The sequence below is a fragment of the Suncus etruscus genome, chromosome 15 (assembly GCF_024139225.1).
Source record: "Suncus etruscus isolate mSunEtr1 chromosome 15, mSunEtr1.pri.cur, whole genome shotgun sequence".
Lineage (NCBI taxonomy): Eukaryota > Metazoa > Chordata > Mammalia > Eulipotyphla > Soricidae > Suncus > Suncus etruscus.
The window spans coordinates 20,510,940-20,535,204 of record NC_064862.1 but is presented as its reverse complement, the minus strand read 5'-3'; the positions used below and the strand labels follow the sequence as shown (position 1 = coordinate 20,535,204).

The window sequence follows — 24,265 nt, the reverse complement described above, 5'->3', positions numbered from 1 at the left end:
CTGAGCACTGCCAGGTGTGGCTCAAAATTCAAAAACAAAAATACCAACATCCCAAAACTCACCGATTAGGAAACAGATCTAGGATATAGACCTGCCAAGTTCCATTAATCTATGAACTTGTTTCAGTACTTGTTACTTTGGGCTGCTGTCTTTTCTCCCAAGCATACTTTTTTTTTTTTTTTTTTTTTTTTTGGTTTTTGGGCCACACCCGTTTGACGCTCAGGGGTTACTCCTGGCTATGTGCTCAGAAATCACCCCTAGCTTGGGGGGACCATATGGGACTCCCGCTGGATCGAACCTCGGTCCGTTCCTTGGCTAGCGCTTGCAAGGCAGACACCACCTCTAGTGCCACCTTCCTGACCCCAGGCATACATTTTTTTTTTTTTTTTTTGGTTTTTGGGCCACACCCGTTTGATGCTCAGGGGTTACTCCTGGCTATGTGCTCAGAAATCGCCCCTGGCTTGGGGGGACCATATGGGACGCCGGGGGATCGAACCGCGGTCCGTTCCTTGGTAGCGCTTACAAGGCAGACACCTTATCTCTAGCGCCACCTTCCCGGCCCCTCAGGCATACATTTTTAAAGCTGATGAGAGAATAATTGAAGGATGCATTGTGATTATAAGAAGCTTTTTAAGTCTCGATTTTTTTTCCTTCCCCCTGTTGATGTACTTAGACTGATGCAGATAGTTTTTATATGGCATGCAATGGCCGCCAGTTCAACTCAATAGAAGAAGACGTTTGCCAGCTGGTCTACGTGGAGAGGGCGGAAGTGCTGAGATCCGAGGACGTAAGTGTGATGGGTTTTGTTTGAAGTAAGCATCAGGCTGCTAGAACGCTGAATGTTGACTAATGGAAATCCATTTCTCCAGAATGTGCCAGTCTGTGGAGACAGAGAGTAGAGCAGAGGGGCCGGAGCAATAGCACAGCAGTAAGGCGTTTGCCTTGCACGTGGCCAACACAGGATGAACCCTGGTTCGAATCCCAGCATCTCATCTGGTCTTCTGAGTGCAGAGCCAGGAGTAACTCCTGAGCGCCACCAGGTGTGACCCCAAAACCAAAAAAAAAATTAGTAGAGCAGAGCCAGGAAGAGGGCAGTGAGGAGGAATTGCTAATGAGGAGGTTTTATTTGGAGTGGTATAAATGTTCTGGGATCATCCTAGGTCAGCCACATGCAAGGCAAACACCCTACTGCTGCGCCACCACTCTGGCCCCTTATCTCAAATTTAAAAATCTTCCTGGGGACCACAGCGATAGTATAGCTGTAGAGCATTTGCCTTGCATTCAGCCGACCCTGGATGGACCCGGGTTTGATCCCTGGCATCCCATGTGGTCCCCTGAGCTTTTCAGGAGCGATTTCTGAGCACAGAGCCAGGAGTAACTCCTGAGTGCTGCCAAGTGTGGCCCAAAAATCCAAAAAATAAAATAAAATAAAATCTTTCTGGGGGCTGGAGCAATAAAACAGTGGTTAGGGCGTTTGCCTTGCACGTACTCAACCTGGGTTTGATCCCCAGCATCCCATATGGTTCCCTAAACCCACGTAGAGTAATTCCTGAGTGCAGAACCAGGAGTACCCTTTGAGCACTGCAGGGTGTGACCCAAAAAACATCAACAATAACAAAAAAGTCTTCCTAGATGATAATGAAAAAAGATATTGTGTATATGGTTGAAATTGACTATTCCATGGGGCTGGAGCAGTGGCACAAGTGGTAAGGCATCTGCCCTTGCCCACGCTAGCCTAGGACGGACCGCAGTTTGATCCCCTGGTATCCCATTTGGTCCCTCAAGCCAGGAGTGATTTCTGAAGCACATAGCCAGGAGTAACCTCTGAGCGTTATCAGGTGTGGCCCAATCCCCCCTCTCAAAAAATAAATTGACTATTCCAAAATATTTTTTAATTGCCTGAAGAATAACATAATTACCCTAATTTTACTTTTTTAAGTGCCTTATTTTGAAATATTAGCCCTTAGAGCCAGAGAGATAGCTTTTTTAAAACTTTATTTAAAGAAAATTTATTACATAGTTGTCATAACTGATGATAATACATTTGTTTCAGGATGACAGAGATAAAGCTATTAAAGAATAAGAGAAAATAGGGCCCGGAGAGATAGTACAGTGGCGTTTGCCTTGCAAGCAGCTGATCCAGGACCAAAGGTGGTTGGTTTGAATCCCGGTGTACCATATGGTCCCCCTGTGCCTGCCAGGAGCTATTTCTGAGCAAACAGCCAGGAGTAACCCCTGAGCACCGCCGGGTATGGCCCAAAACCAAAAAAAAAAAGAATAAGAGAAAATCGATAAAGCTAAAACAGGACAGAGAGGTGGCGCTAGAGGTAAGGCGTCTGCCTTGCAAGTGCTATTCTAGGACGGACCGCAGTTCGCTCTCCTGCATCCCATATGGTCCCCCCAAGCCAGGGGTGATTTCTGAGTGCATACCCAGGAGTAACCCCTGAGCGTCAAATGGATGTGGCCCAAAAAAAAAAAGAAAGGAAGGAAGGAAGGAAGGAAGGAAGGAAGGAAGGAAGGAAGGAAGGAAGGAAGGAAGGAAGGAAAGAAAAGGCTAAAATATTTAATAAAAATAGGGCCAGAGAGATAGTGAAGTCGTAAGGCGTTGGAAGGAAGGAAGGAAGGAAGGAAGGAAGGAAGGAAGGAAGGAAGGAAGGAAGGAAGGAAGGAAGGAAGAAGGAAGGAAGGAAGGAAGGAAGGAAGGAAGGAAGGAAGGAAGGAAGGAAGGAAGGAAGGAAGGAAAAGGCTAAAATATTTAATAAAAATAGGGCCAGAGAGATAGTGAAGTCGTAAGGCGTTTGCCTTAGACGCTGAAGGACGGTGGTTCAAATCCCAGCATCCCATATGGTCCCCTGAGCCTGCCAGGAATAACCCCTGAGCGCTGCCGGGTGTGACCCAAAAAAACATAAATATGGGGGCCGGGCGGTGGCGCTAAAGGTAAGGTGCCTGCCTTGCCAGCGCTAGCCTTGGACGGACCGCGGTTCGATCCCCCAGTGTCCCATATGGTCCCCCAAGCCAGGAGCAACTTCTGAGCGCATAGCCAGGAGTGACCCCTGAGCGTTACCGGGTGTGGCCCAAAAACCAAAAAAAAAAAAACAAAAAACATAAATACATATATATATATATATATATATATGTATGTATATATGTAATAAAATGGAAAAAAAGGAAAGAAAATTTCATTAGCAAGTATATTTGTGAAAATTATTGATATCTCCAGTAAAGCCATTATTACTCTACAAGAGAGTTTAGTAAGGTTCTCCTCTCCCCCCCTTTTTTTTTTTTTTTCTTTTTTTGGTTTTTGGGCCACACCTGGTGGTGCTCACGGGTTACTCCTGGCTGTCTGCTCAGAAATAGCTCCTGATAGGCACAGGGGACCATATGGGACACCGGGATTCGAACCAACCACCTTTGGTCCAGGATTGGCTGCTTGCAAGGCAAACGCTGCTGTGCTATCTCTCCAGGCCCTCTCCCCCTTTTTTTTTTTAACCCTTAGCACTCATCTTATTTTGTTTGTTTTTGTTTTGAGTCACACCCGCTTCTGCATTCAGGCGTTACTCCTGGTTTTCACTCAACAATTACTCCTGGCAGTACTGGCGATCAAATGCTGGTCAACTGCACACAGGCAAATTTCCTACCCACTACACTACCTTCTTGCCTCTTTTTGTTGACTTTTGTTTTGTTTTGGTTTTTGGGTCACACCTGGCAGCCTTAGGGGTTCCTCCTGGCTCTATGCTCAGAAATCGCTCCTGGTAGGCTCGAGGGACCATATGGGATGCGGGGGATCAAACCATCTTCCGTCCTGGGTCGGTTGCTTATAAGGCAAACACCCTACTGCTGTGCTATCTCTGAGGCCATATATAGGTAGCATACCCTGCCTGCTGTACTATTGCCATGGCTCCAACTCTTACAGTTTTAAGATTTCCTTTATTTATTTATTTTTTGTTTTTTTGGGCCACACCCATTTGATGCTCAGGGGTTACTCCTGGCTAATCGCTCAGAAATTGCCCCTGGCTTGGGGGGACCATATGGGACACTGGGGGATAGAACCGTGGTCTTTTCCTTGGCTAGCGCTTGCAAGGCAGACACCTTGCCTCTAGCGCCACCTCGCCGGCCCTGATTCCCTTTATTTTAAAGTAGATCTGAAGATGTTTACCTTGAAATCAACTTGATGGAATAAGATTGGTTATATGTTATTTGATCAGCTAAGATAAAAATAAAGTGATAAAAATTGGCATAGCTTCTTGAAGGATCCTGTGAAATTCCTATGAATGTTCTTTTTGGGGGGGCCACACCTAGTGGTGCTTAGGATCTGTGTTCAGGATCACTCCTGGTAGGCTCAAGAGACAGTATGGAGTGCTGGGGATCGAAGCCAGATTGGCTGTGTGCAAAAGTTCTCTGTCTACTACTGTACTACCTCTCCAGTCTTTGAATATCCACTTTAGAGAGATCTTAGGTTAATGAAGGTTAATGAAATGTTTGTCTGCATGGCCCTATCTATGTACCCCTTACCTTTACTTAATTAAATCCTGTGTGCTTCAGAGCCTGCATAGCTAAAGTCATGTTGCTGGCTTAGGGTATTATTTTTCCACCTACACAGCTATGCCTCTTATTTCCCTGTTAGCGCTTTCTATCATTTGTGTTTCAATGTCACTGTACATGCAAGGCACAAGCTATACCCCACTGTGCCATCTCCTTGGCCTTGCGTCCTGTACTTCTCTTTCTAGTATTTTAGACTATTGGTAACTATACTTTTAGATGTTTTACATATTTGTCTCAGATGCTAAGTCCCATGAGGACAGGGACTGGCTTTGTTTTCTTTGACTGACTTTGCCTGTGTTTATTTTTGTTCCACACCTAGAACAATGTCTGGCACACATAGCAGACATTCGACAAGTATGTGTTAGATGAGTAAATAAACAACAGCAGTGTTGTTGATACTATTAGCACTTAGTAGAAAGTGTTGAATTTTTACTTGCACTCTGGAAAATCATCCAGCTCTTCTAATATCCACTTTTTCTCTTTCTCTGTATAGAGAGCATAAGAACATTTAGAGCTGGAGCTAGGAGTCTGGTGATACTCTCTAGGTTTTTTTCCCTAGAAGTCAGTCCCATGAGGACAAAAACTTTGTTTTGGTTTTGTTATTGTTGCTCTTGGTTTGGGGGCCACATCTGGCAGTGCTCAGGCTTTACTTCTGGCTGTGCACTCGGGATCACTCTTGGCAGGCTTGGAGGACCATATTGGATGTTGGGAACAAACCTAGGTTGGCTGCATGCAATGGAAAACGCCCAACGTGCTGTACTGTACTCTCCTAGAACTTTTGCTTTTTTTCATCACTGTATACAGTGCTGCAAATATAGGTGCTTGATAAATATTGAATGGATAAGATATTATCTCTGTATATATTATTTGCAAGGCAGTTTTGTTTAGAACCCTTGCCAGCAGTCAGAAATTACAGGAAATTTTTCATTTAAAAATAACCAACAATTCTGTAGGCTTTAAAAAAAAAATGGGGCCAGAGAGATAGCATGGAGGTAAGGCATTTACCTTTCATGCAGAAGTTCATTGGTTCAAATCCTGGCGTCCCATATGGTCCCCCCAGCATGCCAGGAGCAATTTCTGAGCATGGAGCCAGGAGTAACCCCTGAGCACTGCTGGCTGTGACCCAAAAACCAAAAAAATAAAATAATAATAACCAATAATTGGGGCTGGAGAGATAGCATGAAGGTAAGGTGTTTGTCTTGCATGAGAAGGATAGTGTTTCGAATTCCGGCATCCCATATGGTCCCCTGAGCCTGCCAGGAGCAATTTCTGAGCATAGAGCCAGGAGTAACCCCAGAGCGCTGCCGGGTGTGACCCAAAAACCAAAAAAACAAAAACAAGAATTGACAAGGCCGGAGAGATAACATGGAGGTATGGCATTTGCCTTGCATGCAGAAGGACGATGGTTCAAATCCCAGCATCCCATATGGTCCCTGAGCCTGCCAGGAGCGATTTCTGAGAGTAGAGCCAGGAGTAACCCCCCTGAACGCAGCCAGGTGTGAACCCCCCCCCCCAAAAAAAAAAACAAAAAAGAACATCAGAACTGATGAGAGAAAGTTAATGCTTCTATTATGTTTGTCTGTAGGGTGCCAGTCTCCCTGTGATGGACCTGACGGAGCTTCCCAAGTGCACAGTGTGTCTAGAGCGCATGGATGAGTCTGTGAATGGCATTCTCACAACATTATGCAACCATAGCTTCCACAGCCAGTGCCTGCAGCGCTGGGATGATACCACGTGAGTGTACCAGCTTGTCCCTTCACATCCCCAGATGGAAGAATCACACCACCAAAAGGGGGCCACCCCAGACATTTGACTCTCCAAACCCAGACCTCTCCATAGGGAAGAGCCCATATGGAATTTCAGCTTCCGGTTTTTCTTCTTCCTGCCCTATTCCTCAGTATACAGGAAGCTCCATATTCTCACACCAAGTTCATTTTAGTCTACTGATTGTGGAATCAGGAAATTTTGTGTTGTTTCCCAAAGCAGCACACATTCTTTCCATTCAAAAGTTAGAGAGTGGGATAAAAAAACAACTCACTGGGGCCTGGAAGGTGACACTAGAGGTAAGGTGTCTGCCTTACAAGCGCTAGCCAAGGAACGGACTGCGGTTCAATCCCCCGGCGTCCCATATGGTCCCCCCAAACCAGGGGCAATTTCTGAGCACATAGCCAGGAGTAACCCCTGAGCGTCAAATGGGTGTGGCCCAAAAACAAAAAAAACAAAAACAAAAAAAAAACAACTCACTTAGCTTTGAGCTCTTATACCAAAAGAAAATTTAGATCTCGAATCTTTCACTCAGTGGGGTAAGGGGTCTTTATCTAATAGTGCTGGGGACCACCAGGACTATACCCTGTGGTACTTAGGGGTGATCAGGATTGCCAGAGATTGAAGCCAGGGCCCGGTTTCTACTATTCCTGAGCTGCCGTCCTTTGAGCTCTCCTCAGCCTCAGGCTTAATTCCTTTCTGTCCCCAGTACTTGATGTTTCCTATTACTTTATAGACCATTGCCTTCTCTCAACTGTATTATAGCAGCCTAAGGTTTGAGATGGTATGGTTGGCAGGAATGACTGCGCCCACAGAGCAGAAGGCTCACAAATTTTGGAAGGATTTCCCTCTTGATATCACCAGGAAGATCAAACCCAAAATAATTTTTGGAGGCATACGCAGGAATAACCTTTTTTTTATTTTACAACAGTGCAATGTTATTTTATACTTGCATCAGTGCTACATCATACCTCCCACTTTAGTGACTGGCAGGAAGAATTTAATCAATAATGGATGAGGTGCTTTATCAGTCATCTTTGTACACTTGGGGTGGGGGACAGGGACTCACAGGCAGAGCTCAAGGCCTGAGTGCCACTGCCATTCCAGGGCCCAGGAATGACATGCTGCTCAAGCCCATGGTGCTGGAGACTTTCAGTACCACAGCCTCTGGTGTTCAGAGGCCTTCCAAACTATACCTGGATTTTGTCAGCTGAGTTTTATATTTACTCTTATCCATTCTCTTGTTGTCTTGCTGGATAGGTGTCCTGTTTGCCGGTATTGTCAAACCCCAGAGCCAGTGGAGGAAAATAAGTGTTTCGAATGTGGTGTTCAGGAAGTAAGTAATGAAGTACAGATCAACCTGGGTTTGATCCCCAGCACCCAATATGATCCCGCAAGCACTGCCAGTAGTGATTACGTAGTACAGAGCCAGGGGTAACCCTTGAACAACACTGAGTGTGCTTTAAAACCAGCCAAACAAACCAATCAAAAAATTATTTTAGGGCCAGAGTGGTGGCACAAGAGGTAGGGCGTTTGCCTTGCACGCACTGACCTAGGACGGACCACGGTTCAATTCTCCGGCATCTCATATGGTCCCCCAAGCCAGGAGCGATTTCTGAGCACATAGCCAGAAGTGACCCCTGAGCGTCACTGGGTGTGGCCCAAGAACCAAAAAGAATTTTTTTTTTAATAAGACAGACGGGCTGGAGCTACGTAAGGTGTCTGCCTTGCTGACGCTAGCCTAAGACAGATGGTGGTTCTATCCTCTGGCATCCCATATAGTACCCCAAGCCAGGAGTAATTCCTGAGTGTCACTGGGTGTGCCCCCCCAAAATAAGACAACTAAAAAAAGAAAACAAAATAAAACAAAAATTTTTTTTGGTTTTTGGGTCACACCCAGCAGCGCTCAGGGGTTACTCCTGGCTCTATGCTCAGAAATTGCCCCTGGCAGGCACAGGGGACCATATGGGATGCCGGGATTCAAACCACCGATCTTCTGCCTGAAATGCAAACGCCTTACTTCCATGCTATCTCTCCGGGCCCCCCCCCCCCCAATTTTTTTTTTTTTTTTAGGTTTTTGGGCCACACCCGTTTGACGCTCAGGGGTTACTCCTGGCTATGTGCTCAGAAATCGCCCCTGGCTTGGGGGGACCATATGGGACGCTGGGGGATCAAACCACTGTCCGTCCTATGCTAGCGCTTGCAAGACAAGACACCTTACCTCTAGCGCCACCTTCCCGGCCCCTCCCCCTCCCCAATTTTTTTTTTTTTTTTGGTGTTTGGCCCACACCTGGCGTTGCTCAGGGGTTACTCCTGGCTGTCTGCTCAGAAATAGCTCCTGGCAGGCACAGGGGACCATATGGGACACCGGGATTCGAACCAACCACCTTGGTCCTGGATCAGCTGCTTGCAAAGCAAACACAGCTGTGCTATCTCTCCAGGACCCCCCAATTTTTTTTTAAACACAAAGTTTTGTTTACTTTTTTCCCTCCTGTATAGCTTAAGTTTTTTTGTTTTTTGTTTTTTTTTTTTTTTTTTTTGGTTTTTGGACTACACCGGTGGTGCTCAGGGGTTACTCCTGGCTGTCTGCTGAGAAATAGCTCCTGGCAGGCATGGGGGACCATATGGGACACCGGGATTTGAACCAACCACCTTTGGTCCTGGATCGGCTGCAAACGCCTCTGTGCTATCTCTCCAGGCTCAGCTTAAGTTTCTTTAAATTCCTCCTGAGGCTGGTTTTTTTTGTGTCTAAGCAAAAAATAAAAATATATGCATTATAAATCACTTTACTCCTAAAGTACTCTGCTTTTGTTTCTTGTTCTTTAAAGTCTAGACTGTGCTTGCTTTTGTTTTATACTAAAATTGGAACTAAACAAAGATTAGCATGGCTCCTGTGCAAGAATAACATGCAAATTTTTGAGGTTTTTTTTTTTTTTTTTTTTTTTTTTGGTTTTTGGGCCACACCCGGCGTTGCTCGGGGGTTACTCCTGGCTGTCTGCTCAGAAATAGCTCCTGGCAGGCACGGGGGACCATATGGGGCACCGGGATTCGAACCAACCACCTTTGGTCCTGGATCGGCTGCTTGCAAGGCAAATGCCGCTGTGCTATCTCTCCGGGCCCAAAGTTTTTTTTCTTTTTTTTTTCAGAAAGGAAACAAAGGTTTAGATTTGGGTCTGGAGCAGTAGTTCAAGAGTCTTTTAAGTACTTTTTTTTTTTGTTTTTTTGTTTTTTGTTTTTGGGCCACACCCGGCGGTGCTCGAGGGTTACTCCTGGCTGTCTGCTCAGAAATAGCTCCTGGCAGGCTCGGGGGACCATATGGGACACCGGGATTCGAACCAACCACCTTTGGTCCTGGATCGGCTGCTTGCATCTCTCCGGGCCCTTAAGTACTTATTTTGCATGCAGGAGACCCACTTTAAGACTGGGCTGAGAGAGTGCATGCTTACCTGCTGGAAACGCAGAGTAGGTCTACCTTGCCACTTCACAGTCCACTGCAAGATGTGGCCCCCAAATCAGAAAGAATAAATTAATGAGTACTTAAAACCAGACTCTAATTGGTAAACTGTGAGGGGTTCTTCTTGCTATTTGTGTAGTGCCATATATTAGAACAAAAATGATTGACTCATTATAAGTTGTATTTCAGACCCCCTTCTCACCCTAGGTGAGCCAGGTCATATATTTCTATTTGACTCAACTTTTAAATTTTAATTAAGGGTCAGAGAGATAGTATGGACGTGGGGCATTTTCCTTGCATGCAGAAGGATGGTGGTTCAAATCCCGGCACCCCATATGGTCCCCCGAGCCTGCCAGGAGCAATTTCTGAGCGTAGAGCTCTGAAATAATTCCTGAGCGCTGCCAGGTGTGACCCAAAAACTAAAAAAAATTTTCTTTTAATCCCCGCAGCACTCAGGGATTATTACTCCTAGCTCTACATTCAGAAATCGCTCCTGGCAGGCTTAGGGACCATAAAAGAAAAGATTTTTAATCAAGATCTTACCTTCTTGGCAGAACCTTTGGATTTGTTTAATATGTGGCCACATTGGATGTGGACGATATGTAAGTCGACATGCTTATAAGCACTTTGAGGAGACTCAGCACACCTATGCCATGCAGCTCACCAACCATCGTGTCTGGGACTATGCTGGAGGTAAGAGCACTGATAGCCCGTTGGATGAATCCCTTCTTTTTGAAAACTCCCTCTGAATGTCTTCCTTCCATGAAATCACCCACAGCTGTTGCAAACTCAAATTCTTGTGGTTGCCCTTCGGGGCATATGTCCTCTGAATTGCCTGAATTCCATATTGTAGAGAGAGTTAATACTCCCACTGTGCCCTTTCTCTCTTCATAAAAGTCACATGACTCAGACAGAGAGACAGGTCAGAGGTAAGGTCTTGCCTTGCACACAACCGCCTTGGGTTAGGTTCCCACCAGGAGTGATCCCTGAGTACAGACCCAGGAATAAGCACCACCTGAGCACTGCCAGGTGTTTTTACCCAAAACCGAAAAGTGAAAATGAATAATAAAACTCAAATGACTTGGTCTACTTTTAAGGCAAAGTCTTTCATGTAGATCTATAAAAATACATATGTTGGGACCGGAGCTGTTTTATCACTCCAGCTCTGATACTGAAGTGTTTTATGCATGGAACCCTTAAAGTTTTGCGAACTGTTGCTAAAATAAAGTTTAGAAAAGAAAGTATTTAGAGACTCTTTTAGCCTGGGAAACATGCTTGGGTGACTCCTTCTTTTTCTTTTTAGATAATTATGTACATCGACTGGTTGCAAGTAAAACTGATGGGAAAATAGTCCAGTACGAATGTGAAGGTGATACTTGCCAGGAAGAAAAAATAGATGCCTTACAATTAGAGGTAAGGTACTTTATCAATAACTACCAAATATCCTATTTTTATTGCCTTTTAGTATCCTGACTTGATAGGGAGTTTGGACCTTGGGCATTGTCATTTACTCTACATGCAAAAAAATTTTTTTTCACTGTGCCATATTTTCACTGTGATGCTCTTAATGGTCTCAAGTTCACGTTTAAACTTTTTCTCTAATGCTGCATTAAAACCAGAAAATAAAACACTCCCAGTTGGCCTCCCAGTGACAGCGGGAATCTCGGTGGGAAAGATTGCTGATTTCGGTGAGAATGGGGCAACCCTAGTGGAGTTTGACCACGTCCTCAGAGCTTTCTCATCAGATTGGCATTTCATGAATCTGAGGCTAAGACATAGGAAGCCATTTACGGGTTTTAGTATATTTTAGGAAACTACCAATTAGTATGTCCGGATATTTCCCCAGCAGTAAACCCCACCTGTTCAAAAATTGAACATGTAAATTTTACATGCATCCAGGGAAAATCTAACACGTGAGCTCTCTTTGGTATCGATTTCACAAAATAATGATTATTTTGAAAAACTGCCTTAGCCTTGAGAGGAAATTGACGCTTGAAACTGCCCATCGCCCCAATGGTTGTCTTTTGTGGTGTCGGGGATGGAAAAACCCAGGCCCAACCCATCCAAGCAAATGCTCTTCCACTAAGTCATATCTCTGCCCTCTTACCTCCAGACTTTTCAAATCTTATAAATTCAGTACTCAAAAAAAGTTGATATTATCATTAGTAAATTATATTAATAGGAAAAAGTTCAGCTCTTCTACATGAAAATCCACAAGTGGAGAATCTTTTTTCTGCCTGGGGCTACTTGGATGTTTTTAACATTACTTGTGGGTCATACAGTTCAAGTAACTAAGCTGTGGACAGTTTATGTGTCTGTCCTGTCACATACCAGGGCCTGGTCACATGATTTCATGGGCTTTACATTCCCCACTGCTGTTTTTTTTATTATGGGCCACACTTGGTGATGCTCAGAGGTTTTTCCTGACTCTGCTTGGGGATTACACTTAGGGGACCACCATATGGGATGCCAGGGATCGAACCCAGGTTGATTGTGTACAAAGCAAGTGCCCTACCCACTTTATTATCTCTCTAGCCCTTCCCAATGCTGGTTTAGAGTGAGTAACTAGCACAGTAATTATAAATATATTCAGGGGGCTGAAATGATAGTACAGTAGGTAGGGTGCTTGCCTTGCATGCAGCTGATCTGGGTTTGAGCTCTGGTACCTCACGTGGTCCCCAAGCCTGCCAGATGTAAGCCCTGAGCACAGATGAAAGTGACTGAAAACAAACAAAACAAAGTAAGTTTTTAAATTAACATTTCTCTTTGCCATAGACTAAGTCAGAAGGGTACTTCATATTTTTGTTCTCCTGGTTTGTGGAGGAGAATGGAATGAAGGATATCATCCATACATTTAGATAGTAGCTCTTCTAAATGTTCTGTAGGTTTTTAAAACTCAGGTTTGGAGGCCGGAGCAATAGCAGAGCGGTAGGGCATTCGTTTACCTTGCACGGAGCAGGCCCAGGACAGACCTGGGTTCGATCCCCGATATCCCATATGGTCCCCCAAGCCTACTAGGAGCAATTTCTGAGTGCAGAGCTAGGAGTAACCCCTGAGTGCTGCCGGGTGTGGCCCAAAAACAAGTTTAAAAATAAAGTCGGATTTTAGGGGCCTAAATGACAGTACAGCGGCTAAGCTCTTACCTTGCATGCAGCCAACCTGGCTTAAGTTCCCAGCACCCCATATGGTCCCCAAGCACTGTTGGCTATAGCCTAGAAACAAAAGTATCTTTTTTTAATTGAATTTCAGAGACTGACAACAGTGACTTAAACTTTGGTGTTTATTCTGTTTCTAGTATTCATATTTACTAACAAGTCAGCTGGAATCTCAACGAATCTACTGGGAAAACAAAATAGTTCGGATAGAGAAGGACACAGCAGAGGAGGTGAGTTTCTGCTTTGTGATGGTGTGACTGAAAACTATTCATCGCTTTCAAAAACCTTTGTTCATGTTAGTTATATCTCATTAAGGCTTCAGAGAGGAGGCCGGAGCGATAGCACAGCGGTAAGGCGGTTTGCCTTGCACTTAACCAACAGGATGGACAGTGGTTCAAATCCCAGCACCCCATATGGTCCCCCAAGCCTGCCAGGGGTGATTTCTGAGCACAGAGCTAGGAGTAACCCCTGAGCGCTACCAGGTGATCCCCCTTAAAAAAAAAGTCTTCAGGGAAAGAAGAGAGGCTCATTTTGGCCACCTCCATTAACCTAACTATATCAGAATTCCAAAGAAACCAAAGACATCTGTTATTGCTATATTAGAGACTTAATCTCTGGAGACAGTATTAAGGAACAAGAAGTCTTTTCTTTTTTTATTGTTAAAGTATCTTTAAACACCGTGATTGTTTTTTTGGGTCATACCTGGCAACACGGGTTACTCGTGGCTTTACGCTCAGAAATCGCTCCTGGCAGGCTCAGGGGACTATATGGAATGCCGGGATTCGAACCACCAACCTTCTTCATGCAAGGCAAATGCAGAAGGACAGTAGTTCGAATCCCAGCATCCCAGATGGTCTCCCGAGCCTGCCAGGAGCAATTTTTGAGTGTAGAGCCAGGAGTAATCTCTGAGCGCTGCCGGGTGTGACCGCCCCCCCCCCCCCCAAAAAAAAGAAATCTTATGTCTTAATGAGTGAAATTTGTCAAAAAGAAAAAGGAAGAGACGGACACTGCTGCACATACTGCCAAACAAGCATGATTTAAGAAGGCAATGGAAGCAGACATCTTCTCACCGAACATTAGTAAATTAAGAAGAATGTATTAAAGTTTTACTCTATACTACATTCTTTAGTAAGTTAAAAATAGAATTTCAAAAAAAAGAAATAGAATTCCAAGGGCCAGAGTGGTGGCACAAGTAGTAAGGCCTCTGCCTTGCACGTGTGCTAGCCTAGGACGGACAGCGGTTCGATCCCTCAGCATGAGCGCATAGCCAAGAGTAGCCCCTGAGCATCATTGGGTATGCCCCCCCCCCCAAAAATAGAATTCCAAGGGCGTATGCAATAGTATAGCAGTAGGGCACATGTCTTGCACATGGCAGACCTGAGTTCAATTTTCAAAACCCTATATTGTCCCCCAAGCCCACCAGGATTGATCACTGGAGCAGAGCCAGGAATAAGGCCTGAGTATCACCGACTGTGGTTCATAAATCAAAAGTAAAATGAAATACCAGGCTGGAATTCTAGTACAGTGGGTAAAGCACTTGCCTTCTGCCTCTCTGACCCAGGCTTGTTTCCCAGCCATGCATGTGGTCCCCTGAGCATAGCAGGTGTGACCCAAAAAAATCTAAAAAGAAAATATCTGGTGTGTTCCCAAATAATGAGGGTTTGGGGGAGAAACCTTGGCTTGAAAGTCTTGAATATTTGGTGTGGGATTTTTTGTTGTTGAGGCTAAGTGAGGGGGCTGGGCTGCTCTGGTCCTGCTCAGGGCTGACACCTGTGCTTATGGATCACTCATGGCAGTGTTCAGGGAACCATATGCTTGGCTTTCCCACATACAAACAAGGTTTTCCCACATACAGGACAAACGCTTTACTCCTGTCTCTCCAGCCCTAAAGGCTTGCTTGCATAGTTTGGTTATTTTGAGATTGGGGGATTGTTTTTTATAACTGAGTCAGGTTATCTCTAATGCCTTGTACGCTTCCAAAGAATTGCCGTAGATACACAGGACTGTAACTTGAGTCAGCCATTTGGTTTGGCAGCTTGGAACAGCTGCTTTCTGGAGGTGACTGTGGGCCTCAGAGGCAGCAAGATGGTTCTTAGCAATTGACAGTAAAATCAAGAAAGACTGAAGCCTAGGAGGGCACCATATTGACTGTTGATGTGGGGGTAGTGGTGCTCATATTTTAACCACAGTTCTTCCCAGAAGATAACATTTATCTGGGGACCTATGAGGAGTCGAGTTGTTACCTGCCTTGCAGACGTGAAGCCACCGAGTTGGGTCCCTGGGTCTCTGACATCACCCCACATTCCCAGGGCAATCCCAGTGGTTCTGCCTTTGGGCTCTGCCTTGGTGCTGCAACAATCTTGAGTGCACCTCAGCCAGGTGTGTGCAGTCTCTAGCAAGTTTCACGACCTAGAGTAAAACTGCCAGTCTGAGTGAGCACCACAGCTGAGTATGTGGCCTAGGTCTCCACAGAACAAAGGAAAGGGGACCGGAGAGATAGTACAGCGGGTCGGGCACAGGCCAGACCTGGGGGGGTTCTAGTTCTGTCACCACATACATTGAGGGAAAGCACTTGCCTTTTATGAAGCTGACCTGTTTCTATTCGCAGCATCATACATACATGGTCACCACAAAAACATCCAAGAGAGATTCCTGAGCACAGGCAGGTGTGGCATAAAAACAATAATAGGAACAGAAATAGAATCTAATCTTAGATTGAAAAGGATGATGATGGGGCCAGAGAAATAGCATGGAAGTAAGGCGTTTGCCTTTCATGCAGAAGGTCGGTGGTTCAAATCCCGGCATCCCATATCGTCCCCTGAGCCTTCTAGGAGCGATTTCTGAATGCATAGCCAGGAGTAACCCCTGAGCGCTGCCGGATGTGACCCAAAAAGAACAAAAACAAAACAAAAACGAAAAGGATGATGAATTTTTGGACCACACCCTGTGATGCTCAGGGATTACTTCTGGCTATGCACTGAGAAATTGCCCCTGGGTTGGGGGACCTTATGGGATGCCGGGGGATTGAACCACAGTCTGTCCTGGGTCAGCCGCATGGGTCAGGCAAATACCTGACCGCTTGCACCATCGCTGTAGCCCCTTTGGCTTGTTTTGAGATTATACCTACCGGGGCTGGGCGGTGGCGCTGGAGGTAAGGTGCCTGCCTTACCTGCGCTAGCCTTGGACGGACCGAGGTTCGATCCCCCGGCGTCCCATATGGTCCCCCAAGCCAGGAGCGACTTCTGAGCGCATAGCCAGGAGTAACCTCTGAGCGTCACCGGGTGTGGCCCAAAAAAAAAAAAAAAAAAAAAAGTAAAAAAAAAAAGAGATTATACCTACCAATGCTCGGGGGTTATTCTTGGTTCTGCACTAGGGATCATTCCTGGCAGTGCTCAGGGAACAAACCTGGGTTGGCTGCAAGCAAAGAAGTGTTCTTCCCCGTTGTGCTCTTTCTCCAATCTCAGGATGGTGAGTTTCAAATGGTGATCTCTGGTCTGGACTTGAACAAACCATCTGCTTTACTGACACACTTCTTGACTTTTGAACTGTGTCTCAACAATCAGTTGTCTATCCTGGTGTAGAAAAATAGAAAAGAAAGAAACTTTTCATTTTATAGTAGATGTCTAGGATACATAATAGATTATTGGAAAGGTTGTAGTTAGTCCAAACTTCAGGCAATTTTATTTTGATGAAGTGAAAGTGATTTATTTTTATTTTTTCCTTCAGATTAACAACATGAAGACAAAATTTAAAGAAACAATTGAGAAATGTGATAACCTGGAGCACAGACTAAATGACCTTCTAAAAGAAAAGCAGTCCGTGGAAAGAAAGTAAGTATAATTTGATCTATTCTTTTGTGTTTTGTTTTTTTTTTTTTTATGGTCATAGATAATTTCCATGTTATTTCCTTCTTTTTTTTTTTTTTGGTTTTTGGGTCACACCTGGCAGTGCTCAGGGGTTACTCCTGGTTCTATGCTCAGAAATTGCTCCTAGCAGGTTCAGGGGACCATATGGGATGCCAGAATTCAAACCACCGACCTTCTGCATGCAAGGCAAACACTTTACCTTGATGCTATCTCTCCGGCCCCAGTTTTCAAGAGCCTCTCATAGGGAACAAATTCAGTAACTTCTTGTTTACTGAAAAACCTGGTGTTTCTAGAGCCACCAGGAGAAATAGTACAGGGGGTAAGGCACTTGCTTACATGTGGTTCAACCCCCAATACACCAAATAACCCTGTGCCCACCAGAAAAGACCCCTGAGCTCAGAGCCAAAAGTAAGACCTGAATACTGCTGGCTGTTGCCAAAAAAAAAAAAAAACAAGTCCGGTGTCTCGTGGCAGATGACTCATTTGGAATGCAACCCTCAATGCTGGAGTTTTTAAGCCACATCTGGTGGGATTCAATTTCTTCTTCTTATTTTGTGCTCAGAAGTCATTCTTTGTAGTGCTGGGGCACCATATGGTACCAGGGATCCAACTCAAGTCTCCTGAATACAAAATATGCATACTTTGCCCTTTGAGCTAGCTCCCCTACCCAAGACTGTCCGTGTTGGCCTATAAGAAGCAGTTAGTTTCCTTGTGTCCACAATGGCTGCTGCTCTGAGTAGCAGTAGCTGAGGCCTGATAAGTTAGAGATTTTTGTCCAAGCTGAGGATGGCAGATGTCTGGCCTTGGAGAGCAGTGAGAGGACAGAGATGTTAATGAAGCAAGAACTCACGGTTCACATGGTAAGGACATATATGAACCACTGTGATTTGGGAGACGGATCTACTGTTGAAAAAAAATTGGCTTCCTTGTTTAAGTTATACCTGCAAAAATAGTTGGATTGGGGTAATACAGTTTCTGAAGGTGTCTTTGACCACACCAGCTATATTTGGGGGGCTTTGCTGTGCCAGAGATCAGACTCCAGTCAGCAACTTGAAAAACTAAGTGTCTTGCCCCCTTTGCTATCTCTGTAGCCCAAGTGACTGAATTTCTATCTCTAGACAAATGGATCTGAAATCATTTCAAAGAATTTCAGGCTTAGGGATCTAGTTTGGTAGTAGAACATCAATCTCACTCACATGTGATAGTCTGGAGTCTTTTTTTCCTTTTATTTTTTCTTTTTTCGGTTTTTGGGCCACACCCAGTGTGATGCTCAGGGGTTACTCCTGGCTCTGCACTCAGAAATTGCCCTTTGCAGACCAGGGCCCACATGGGATGCTAGGACTCAAACTTGGTCCCTCCCAGGTCGGCTGCATGCAGGCAAATGCCCCACTGCTGTGCTCTCTTTTCTGGCCCTTGGAGCCTTTTTTTTTTTTTTAAAGAAACCTCTTAGGGGCTGGAGAGATAGCATGGAGGTAAGGCGTTTGCCTTTCATGCAAGAGGTCATCGGTTCGAATCCCAGCGTCCCATATGGTCCCCCGTGCCTGCCAGGAGCAATTTCTGAGCATGGAGCCAGGAGTAACCCCTGAGCACTGCCGGGTGTGACCCCAAAAAAAACCACAAAAAAAAACAAAAAAAAAAAGAAAGAAACCTCTTACAGGGCAGAAAAAGCTCAGTAGGCTTACCACATAGTTTGTGTGTTTATCCCTGGCACCATGGGCGTGGGCCAATCTACTTACCCCAAAAGAAAAATGAAAAGCAATTTTTTTGGGTTTGGGGTCACACCCAGCAGCTTTCAGGGGTTACTCCTGGCTCTATGCTCAGAAATTGCTTCTGGCAGGCTCGGGGGACCGTATGGGATGCTGGGATTTGAACCACCGACCTTACACATGCAAGGCAAATGCCTTACCTCCATGCTATCTCTCCGGCCCCAAAAAGCAATCTTTATTTTCTTAAATTGTAGATTTATTGAAAAGTTGTAAAAAGGGGCCAGAGTGGTGGTGCAAGCAGTAGGGAATTTGCCTTGCACGCACTAACCTAGGACAGACCTGCGGTTTGATCCCAGGGCGTCCCATATGGTTTCCCAAGCCAGGAAATATTTCTGAACGCAAAGGCCGGAGAGATAGCATGGAGATAAGGCATTTGCCTTACATACAGAAGGATGGTAGTTCAAATCCCGGCATCCCATATGGTCCCCTGAGCCTGTGGGGGGTGATTTCTGAGGATAGAGCCAGGAGTGGCCCCTGAGGGCTGCTGGGTGTGACCCAAAAAAAAAATTTCTGAGCGCAAAGCCAGAAATAACCTCTGAGCATCACCGGGTGTGGCCCAAAATCCAAAAAAAAGAAGAAAAAAGTTGTAAAAACCATGCCAAGTATGCCATATACTTTTCACCTATCTCCCCTCGCCCCCATTATCAAAATGTGGGTTTTTAAAAATAATCCTTTGGGTTTGGGGCTGTAAACTCTGAAAACATAAGTTTTGCCATTTGGGAGGTTTTTGGAGCTACTCCCAGTAATGCTGAGGGGCTTCTCCTGGCTTCTCCTGTGTGCTCAGTCAGAGATTATTCCTGATGGTGCTGGGGGACCATCTACAAAGCCAGAGATCAAAGTGAAGTCAGCCACATGCAGTGGCTACTTCACCCCAGTGCTACCTCTGAGGCCCCATTTCACTTCTTTGAGAGGTGTTGGTTACACCCAGTAGAGCTGGGGTGGTGAACAGGCAACTCTTGAGCCGCATGTCTCCCAGCCAAAATGAATGTGGCTCTTTGCCTCTTATGTGTTTAATATATTATTAAAAGTATATGCTTTTGTGTGAGTGTTTGTCTGTTTTGGCAGGTCACTGCGTGGTGTGGCTCTCTGACTCTCACAGTTTAAAATTTTGGCTCTTTGTGTCGAACTTGTTCGCCACCCCTGCAGTAGAGGTTAGGGAGTGACTGTGCTCAGGAGTCAACACTGGTCTTGCTCAGGCAACCACATCTGGGTGCAAGTGCATGACCTCCTGGCTCTCTTTAGCACCCTTACCATTTTTTTTTGGGGGGGGGGGTTGGTTTTTGGTTCACACCCGGCAGCACTCAGGGGTTACTCCTGGCTCTATGCTAAGAAATCGCTCCTAGCAGGCTTGGGGGACCACCTGGGATGCCGGGATTCAAACCACCAACCTTCTGCATGCAAGGCAAACACCTTACCTCCATGCTATCTCTCCGTCCTGTCACCACCATTCTTAAACTTTTTATCACTGCAAGCAGAAGTTAACTAGAGATATTTGTTTCTATTTTCTTGGGGCCAATCCAGCAATGTTTAGGGTTTTCTCCTGACTCTCTACTCAGGCATTATTCTTGGTGGTGCTCAGAGATGCTAGGGATTCAATCCAGGCCTGCTCCTGCCAAGCAAACACACTTCTTGTTGTACTATCTTAGAGATATTTTTATTTTTATTTTCTTTGGACCACACCCAGTGATGCTCAGGGATTACTCCTGGCTAGGTGTTCAGAAATCACTCCTGGCTTGGGGGACTATATGGGACACTGGGGGCTTGAACCGCTGTCCATCCTAGAGCACCATATGCAAGGCAGATGCCCTGCCGCTTGCGCCACCACTCCATATGTTAGAGGGTTTTTGTTTGTTTTTGGGTCACACCCAGCAGCACTCAGGGATTACTCCTGACTCTACACTCAGAAATTGCTCCTGGCAGTCTCAGGGGACCATATAGGATGCTGGGATTCGAACCACTGTCCTTCTGCATGCACGGCAAATGCCCTACCTCCATGCTATCTCTCCGGCCCCAGAGAGATGTTTCTATTTTATTTGTGGGGTAGGGGCACACCTAGTAACATTCAGGGGTTATTCCTGGCTTTGCTCTGAAATCACTCCTGGCTTGGGGACCATATGGATGCTGGAGGATCGAACCTCGGTTCGTCCTAGGTCACTGTGTGCAAGGCAAATGCCCTACCGCTGCACCGCCGCTCCGGCCCCTAGAGATTTTTTTTTTTGGTTTTTGGTTTTTAGGCCACACCCGGCAGTGCTCAGGGGTGACTCCTGGCTGTCTGCTCAGAAATAGCTCCTGGCAGGCACGGGGGGCCATATGGGACACCGGGATTCGAACCAACCACCTTTGGTCCTGGATTGGCTGCTTGCAAGGCAAACGCCGCTGTGCTATCTCTCCGGGACCCCCTAGAGATATTTTTAAAACTGTTAAAATATGGGGCAGAATGGGGGGCTGGAGAGATAGAACAGCGGTAGGGCTTGCCTTGCAAGCAGCCAACGCAGAACCAGCAGTGCTTCAAATCCCGGCATCCCGAATGGTCACCCCTGCCTGCCAGCAGTAATTGCTGAGCACAGAGCTAGAATTAACCCCTGAGTGCCACCAGATGTGGCTCCCAAAACAAACAAACAAAAAATGGGGCCGGAGAGATAGTATAGTGGTAGGATGTTTGCCTTGCAGGTGATCCAGGACAGACCTGGGTTCAATCCCCAGGTTCCTATAAGGATCCCTGAGCCTGCTAGGAGCAATTTCTGAGTACAGAGCCAGGAGTAATTCCTGAGTACTACCTGGTGTAGCCCACACACACACAAAAAAATGAGCAAGGACAGTTAACTAAAACTCTACCTCCAACTCTAGCCCTTCCAGTTAACTTACTTAAGTGTGGAAGTTTGTTCTTCCCTTTTCAGTATTTTTTTTTTTTTTTTGGTCTTTTTGGGGGTCAAACCTGGCAGCGCTCAGGGGTTACTCCTGGCTCTACGCTCCGAAATTGCTCCTGGCAGGCTCGGGGGACCATATGGGATGCCGGGATTTGAACCACTGATCTTCTGTATGCAAGGCAAATGCCTTACCTCCATGCTATCTCTCTGGCCCCAGTTTTTTGTTTTTTGTTTTTGTTTTTCTGTGCAAGGAGCAATTTCTGAGTGCAGAGCCAGAAGTAATCTCTGAGCACTGCCGGATGTGACCCAAAAAAACAAAAACAATAGTAATAATTATAATACTAAAATATATAGCATAGTGGTAGAATACATGTTTTGCATGTATGAGGCCCTGGGTTTGATACCTAGCACCTAAAAAGAAAAAAACAATATGTACCTTCAACACCCTAATTAATTGAACCTGTAGTAAAGAATTAAAAGTTGGGTTGGCTGGTGGCTAGGCAGTATAGCTGGTAAGACATTTACTTTGGGGGCTGGAGCAGTGGCACAAGTGGTAGGACGTTTGCCTTGCACATGCTGACCTACACAGACCCTGGTTCGAACCCTCAGCGTCCTTTATGGTCCCCCAAGCCAGGAGCACTTTTTCTGTTTTGTTTTGGTTTTTTTGGTTTTGGGCCACACTCAGTAATGCTCAGGGGTTACTCCTGGCTCTAGTGCTCAGAAATTGCTCCTGGCAGGCTTGGGGGACCATGTGGGAAGCCAGGTATTGAACCCAGGTCAGCCAAATACAAGGTAAATGCCCTACCGCTGTGCTAGCACTCCAGCCTCTGCTACTGAGATTTCTGGTTTTGAATATATGCTGTGTTCTCTAGAGAAAAATCTTGTTTGTGTGGCTGTTGCAACAGCATCTAACAGGTCCACATTTGCGGGAGGCACTCTCCTGAGGGCTCACCAAGGTCAAGGCTCCTCTGTTGAGTCCCAGAGCTGAGAGGAAATGGCCAGCACAATTTCACGATGGGCTTTTGCCTTTCTCTGTTGTCCGACCAAAGGTGCACCCAGCTGAACACGAAAGTGGCGAAACTCACCACGGAGCTGAAGGAGGAGCAGGAGATGAACAAGTGCTTGCGCGCCAACCAAGTGCTCCTGCAGAATCAGCTGCAGGAGGAGGAGCGGGTGCTGAAGGAGACCTGCGAGCAGAAGGACCTGCAGATCACCGAGATCCAGGAGCAGCTGCGCGACGTCATGTTCTACCTGGAGGCGCAGCAGAAGATCAACCATCTGCCCGCCGAGACCCGGCAGGAAATCCAGGAGGGACAGATCAACATCGCCATGGCCGCAGCCCCCAGTCCCCCCACCTCGGGGAGCAGTGGGAAGCTGTCCAGCAGGAAGGGCCGCAGCAAGAGGGGCAAGTGACCCTTGGAGCCACCCACTGCCCTGAGACTCTTTCCCTGGAATCCCGACTGTGCTGGGGCCGTCAGCTCCCTGTTAGGGCTGCCCTAAAAAGTCCAAGTGAGCTTCGAGCCATGGCCGTTGGGTCTTTTCTTTGCTGGTGTGTGGTTCAGCGAGTGGTGATGTTGCCAAGTAGGAGAGCGGATGGCAGGGGCCAGGATGCTACAAGGGGTCTGCTTTTCATCCTGTCCTTAGATGTTTTGTCTGAGGTCCACGAGGTCCTAGTGGACATTTTGCCTTTCTACTTGATAGCTGCTCCAACTCCGCTGTGTTTTTTTTTCCCTTTCATTGTATTTATTGACTTGTATATTTGACTTTCGTTTTTGTTTTCTTTTTTTGGTGACCTCAAAGGCAACATTACCTCGCACTACAGCACCAAATCTTCCTGAAGTCAGTGTGGCTGCTTTAAAGAGAGGTGCCCATTGACTTCTGAGGAGTCACAAAAATTTCCTGGCAATTTCTCTTCCCTGGTCTGCCGCCCTGCCTGCCTTTCAGGAATTGAAGAATGGGCTGGATGCTGTAGAGAACGACTGGGTCGGAAGCTGCCGGCACCAGCTGGCCTCCACAATACCTGCAGCTTCTCTTCCTTGCTCCAGGGCCAGCCAGGAAAGCTCAGGAGCCAGGGCACATTGAGAAGCTCCAGGGTGGGAAAATTGGTGTTTCCTTTTGTTTTGTTTTTGATGATTCCACACTTCAGTCTGAAAGTCAAATACGTTGTCTTCATGGTACTCTTGCACTCGCATCTCAAGAGTAGATTCCCTAGCATCGAGCAAGAATAAGCAGGCAGATTTATCACCCCTGTGAAAGTAGAGAGCAAGGCCTCTGGCTGGTTGTGTGTTTTGCTGGGATCAGTATTTTCTGAATGTTCACAAAAGATTGGGCCGCAGCTAGAGGGAGCTTGGGCAGATTTCCAGATATAACCAAAGGCTGTGTCTAAACCCGAAAATTAGAATCTCAACAGAGCTCCCCCAACCACATACGTAAAAATAGAGAATGCTCGTTGTGGGTCAACAGAAAAAGGCTGTGTATTTTATCTAGAGCAAGAAATGTCCAATAGGGGCCGGAGCCATGGTGCAAGCGATAAGGTATTTGCCTTGCATGCACTAACCTAGGACGGATCGAGGTTCCCATATGGTCCCCCAAGCCAGGAGTAACTCCTGAGCGTCACCGGGTGTGGCCCAAAAACCAAAAAAAGAAAAAAGAAACGTCTAATAATTTGTAATATTCAGTCATTGAGCAAAACTAACATAAAACCTGTGTTGGAATTTCACTCCACAAAAGGTAGATGGAGAAGTTAATGACACATAGTGTTAATGATGGGGTATGTTTTCTGCTTTATAACTAGCCAAAGTTTTCACATTATCATTTTCAGATATTGTTTTATAGCTTAGGAATAGGCCTC

At 45.9% G+C, this 24,265-nt stretch overlaps 1 protein-coding gene and 1 non-coding gene across 2 annotated transcripts in view; both read left to right on the top strand.

The window, feature by feature from the left end:
* BRAP (BRCA1 associated protein) overlaps window positions 1-23,984 on the top strand; it is a 36,253-nt gene extending 12,269 nt beyond the window's left edge. Inside the window, exons 5-12 of the mRNA XM_049789343.1 lie at window positions 674-787; window positions 6,128-6,276; window positions 7,567-7,642; window positions 10,315-10,453; window positions 11,064-11,173; window positions 13,056-13,145; window positions 16,642-16,745; window positions 22,464-23,984. Coding sequence (XP_049645300.1) covers window positions 674-787; window positions 6,128-6,276; window positions 7,567-7,642; window positions 10,315-10,453; window positions 11,064-11,173; window positions 13,056-13,145; window positions 16,642-16,745; window positions 22,464-22,827 — 1,146 coding nt within the window. The 3' untranslated portion in view covers window positions 22,828-23,984. The remainder of the gene's footprint in view (window positions 1-673; window positions 788-6,127; window positions 6,277-7,566; window positions 7,643-10,314; window positions 10,454-11,063; window positions 11,174-13,055; window positions 13,146-16,641; window positions 16,746-22,463) is intronic.
* Window positions 9,139-9,242, top strand: LOC126031832 (U6 spliceosomal RNA). Its single transcript, XR_007503652.1, has one exon. It is a non-coding gene; the product is annotated as a U6 spliceosomal RNA (small nuclear RNA).
* Window positions 23,985-24,265: the final 281 nt, after the last annotated feature.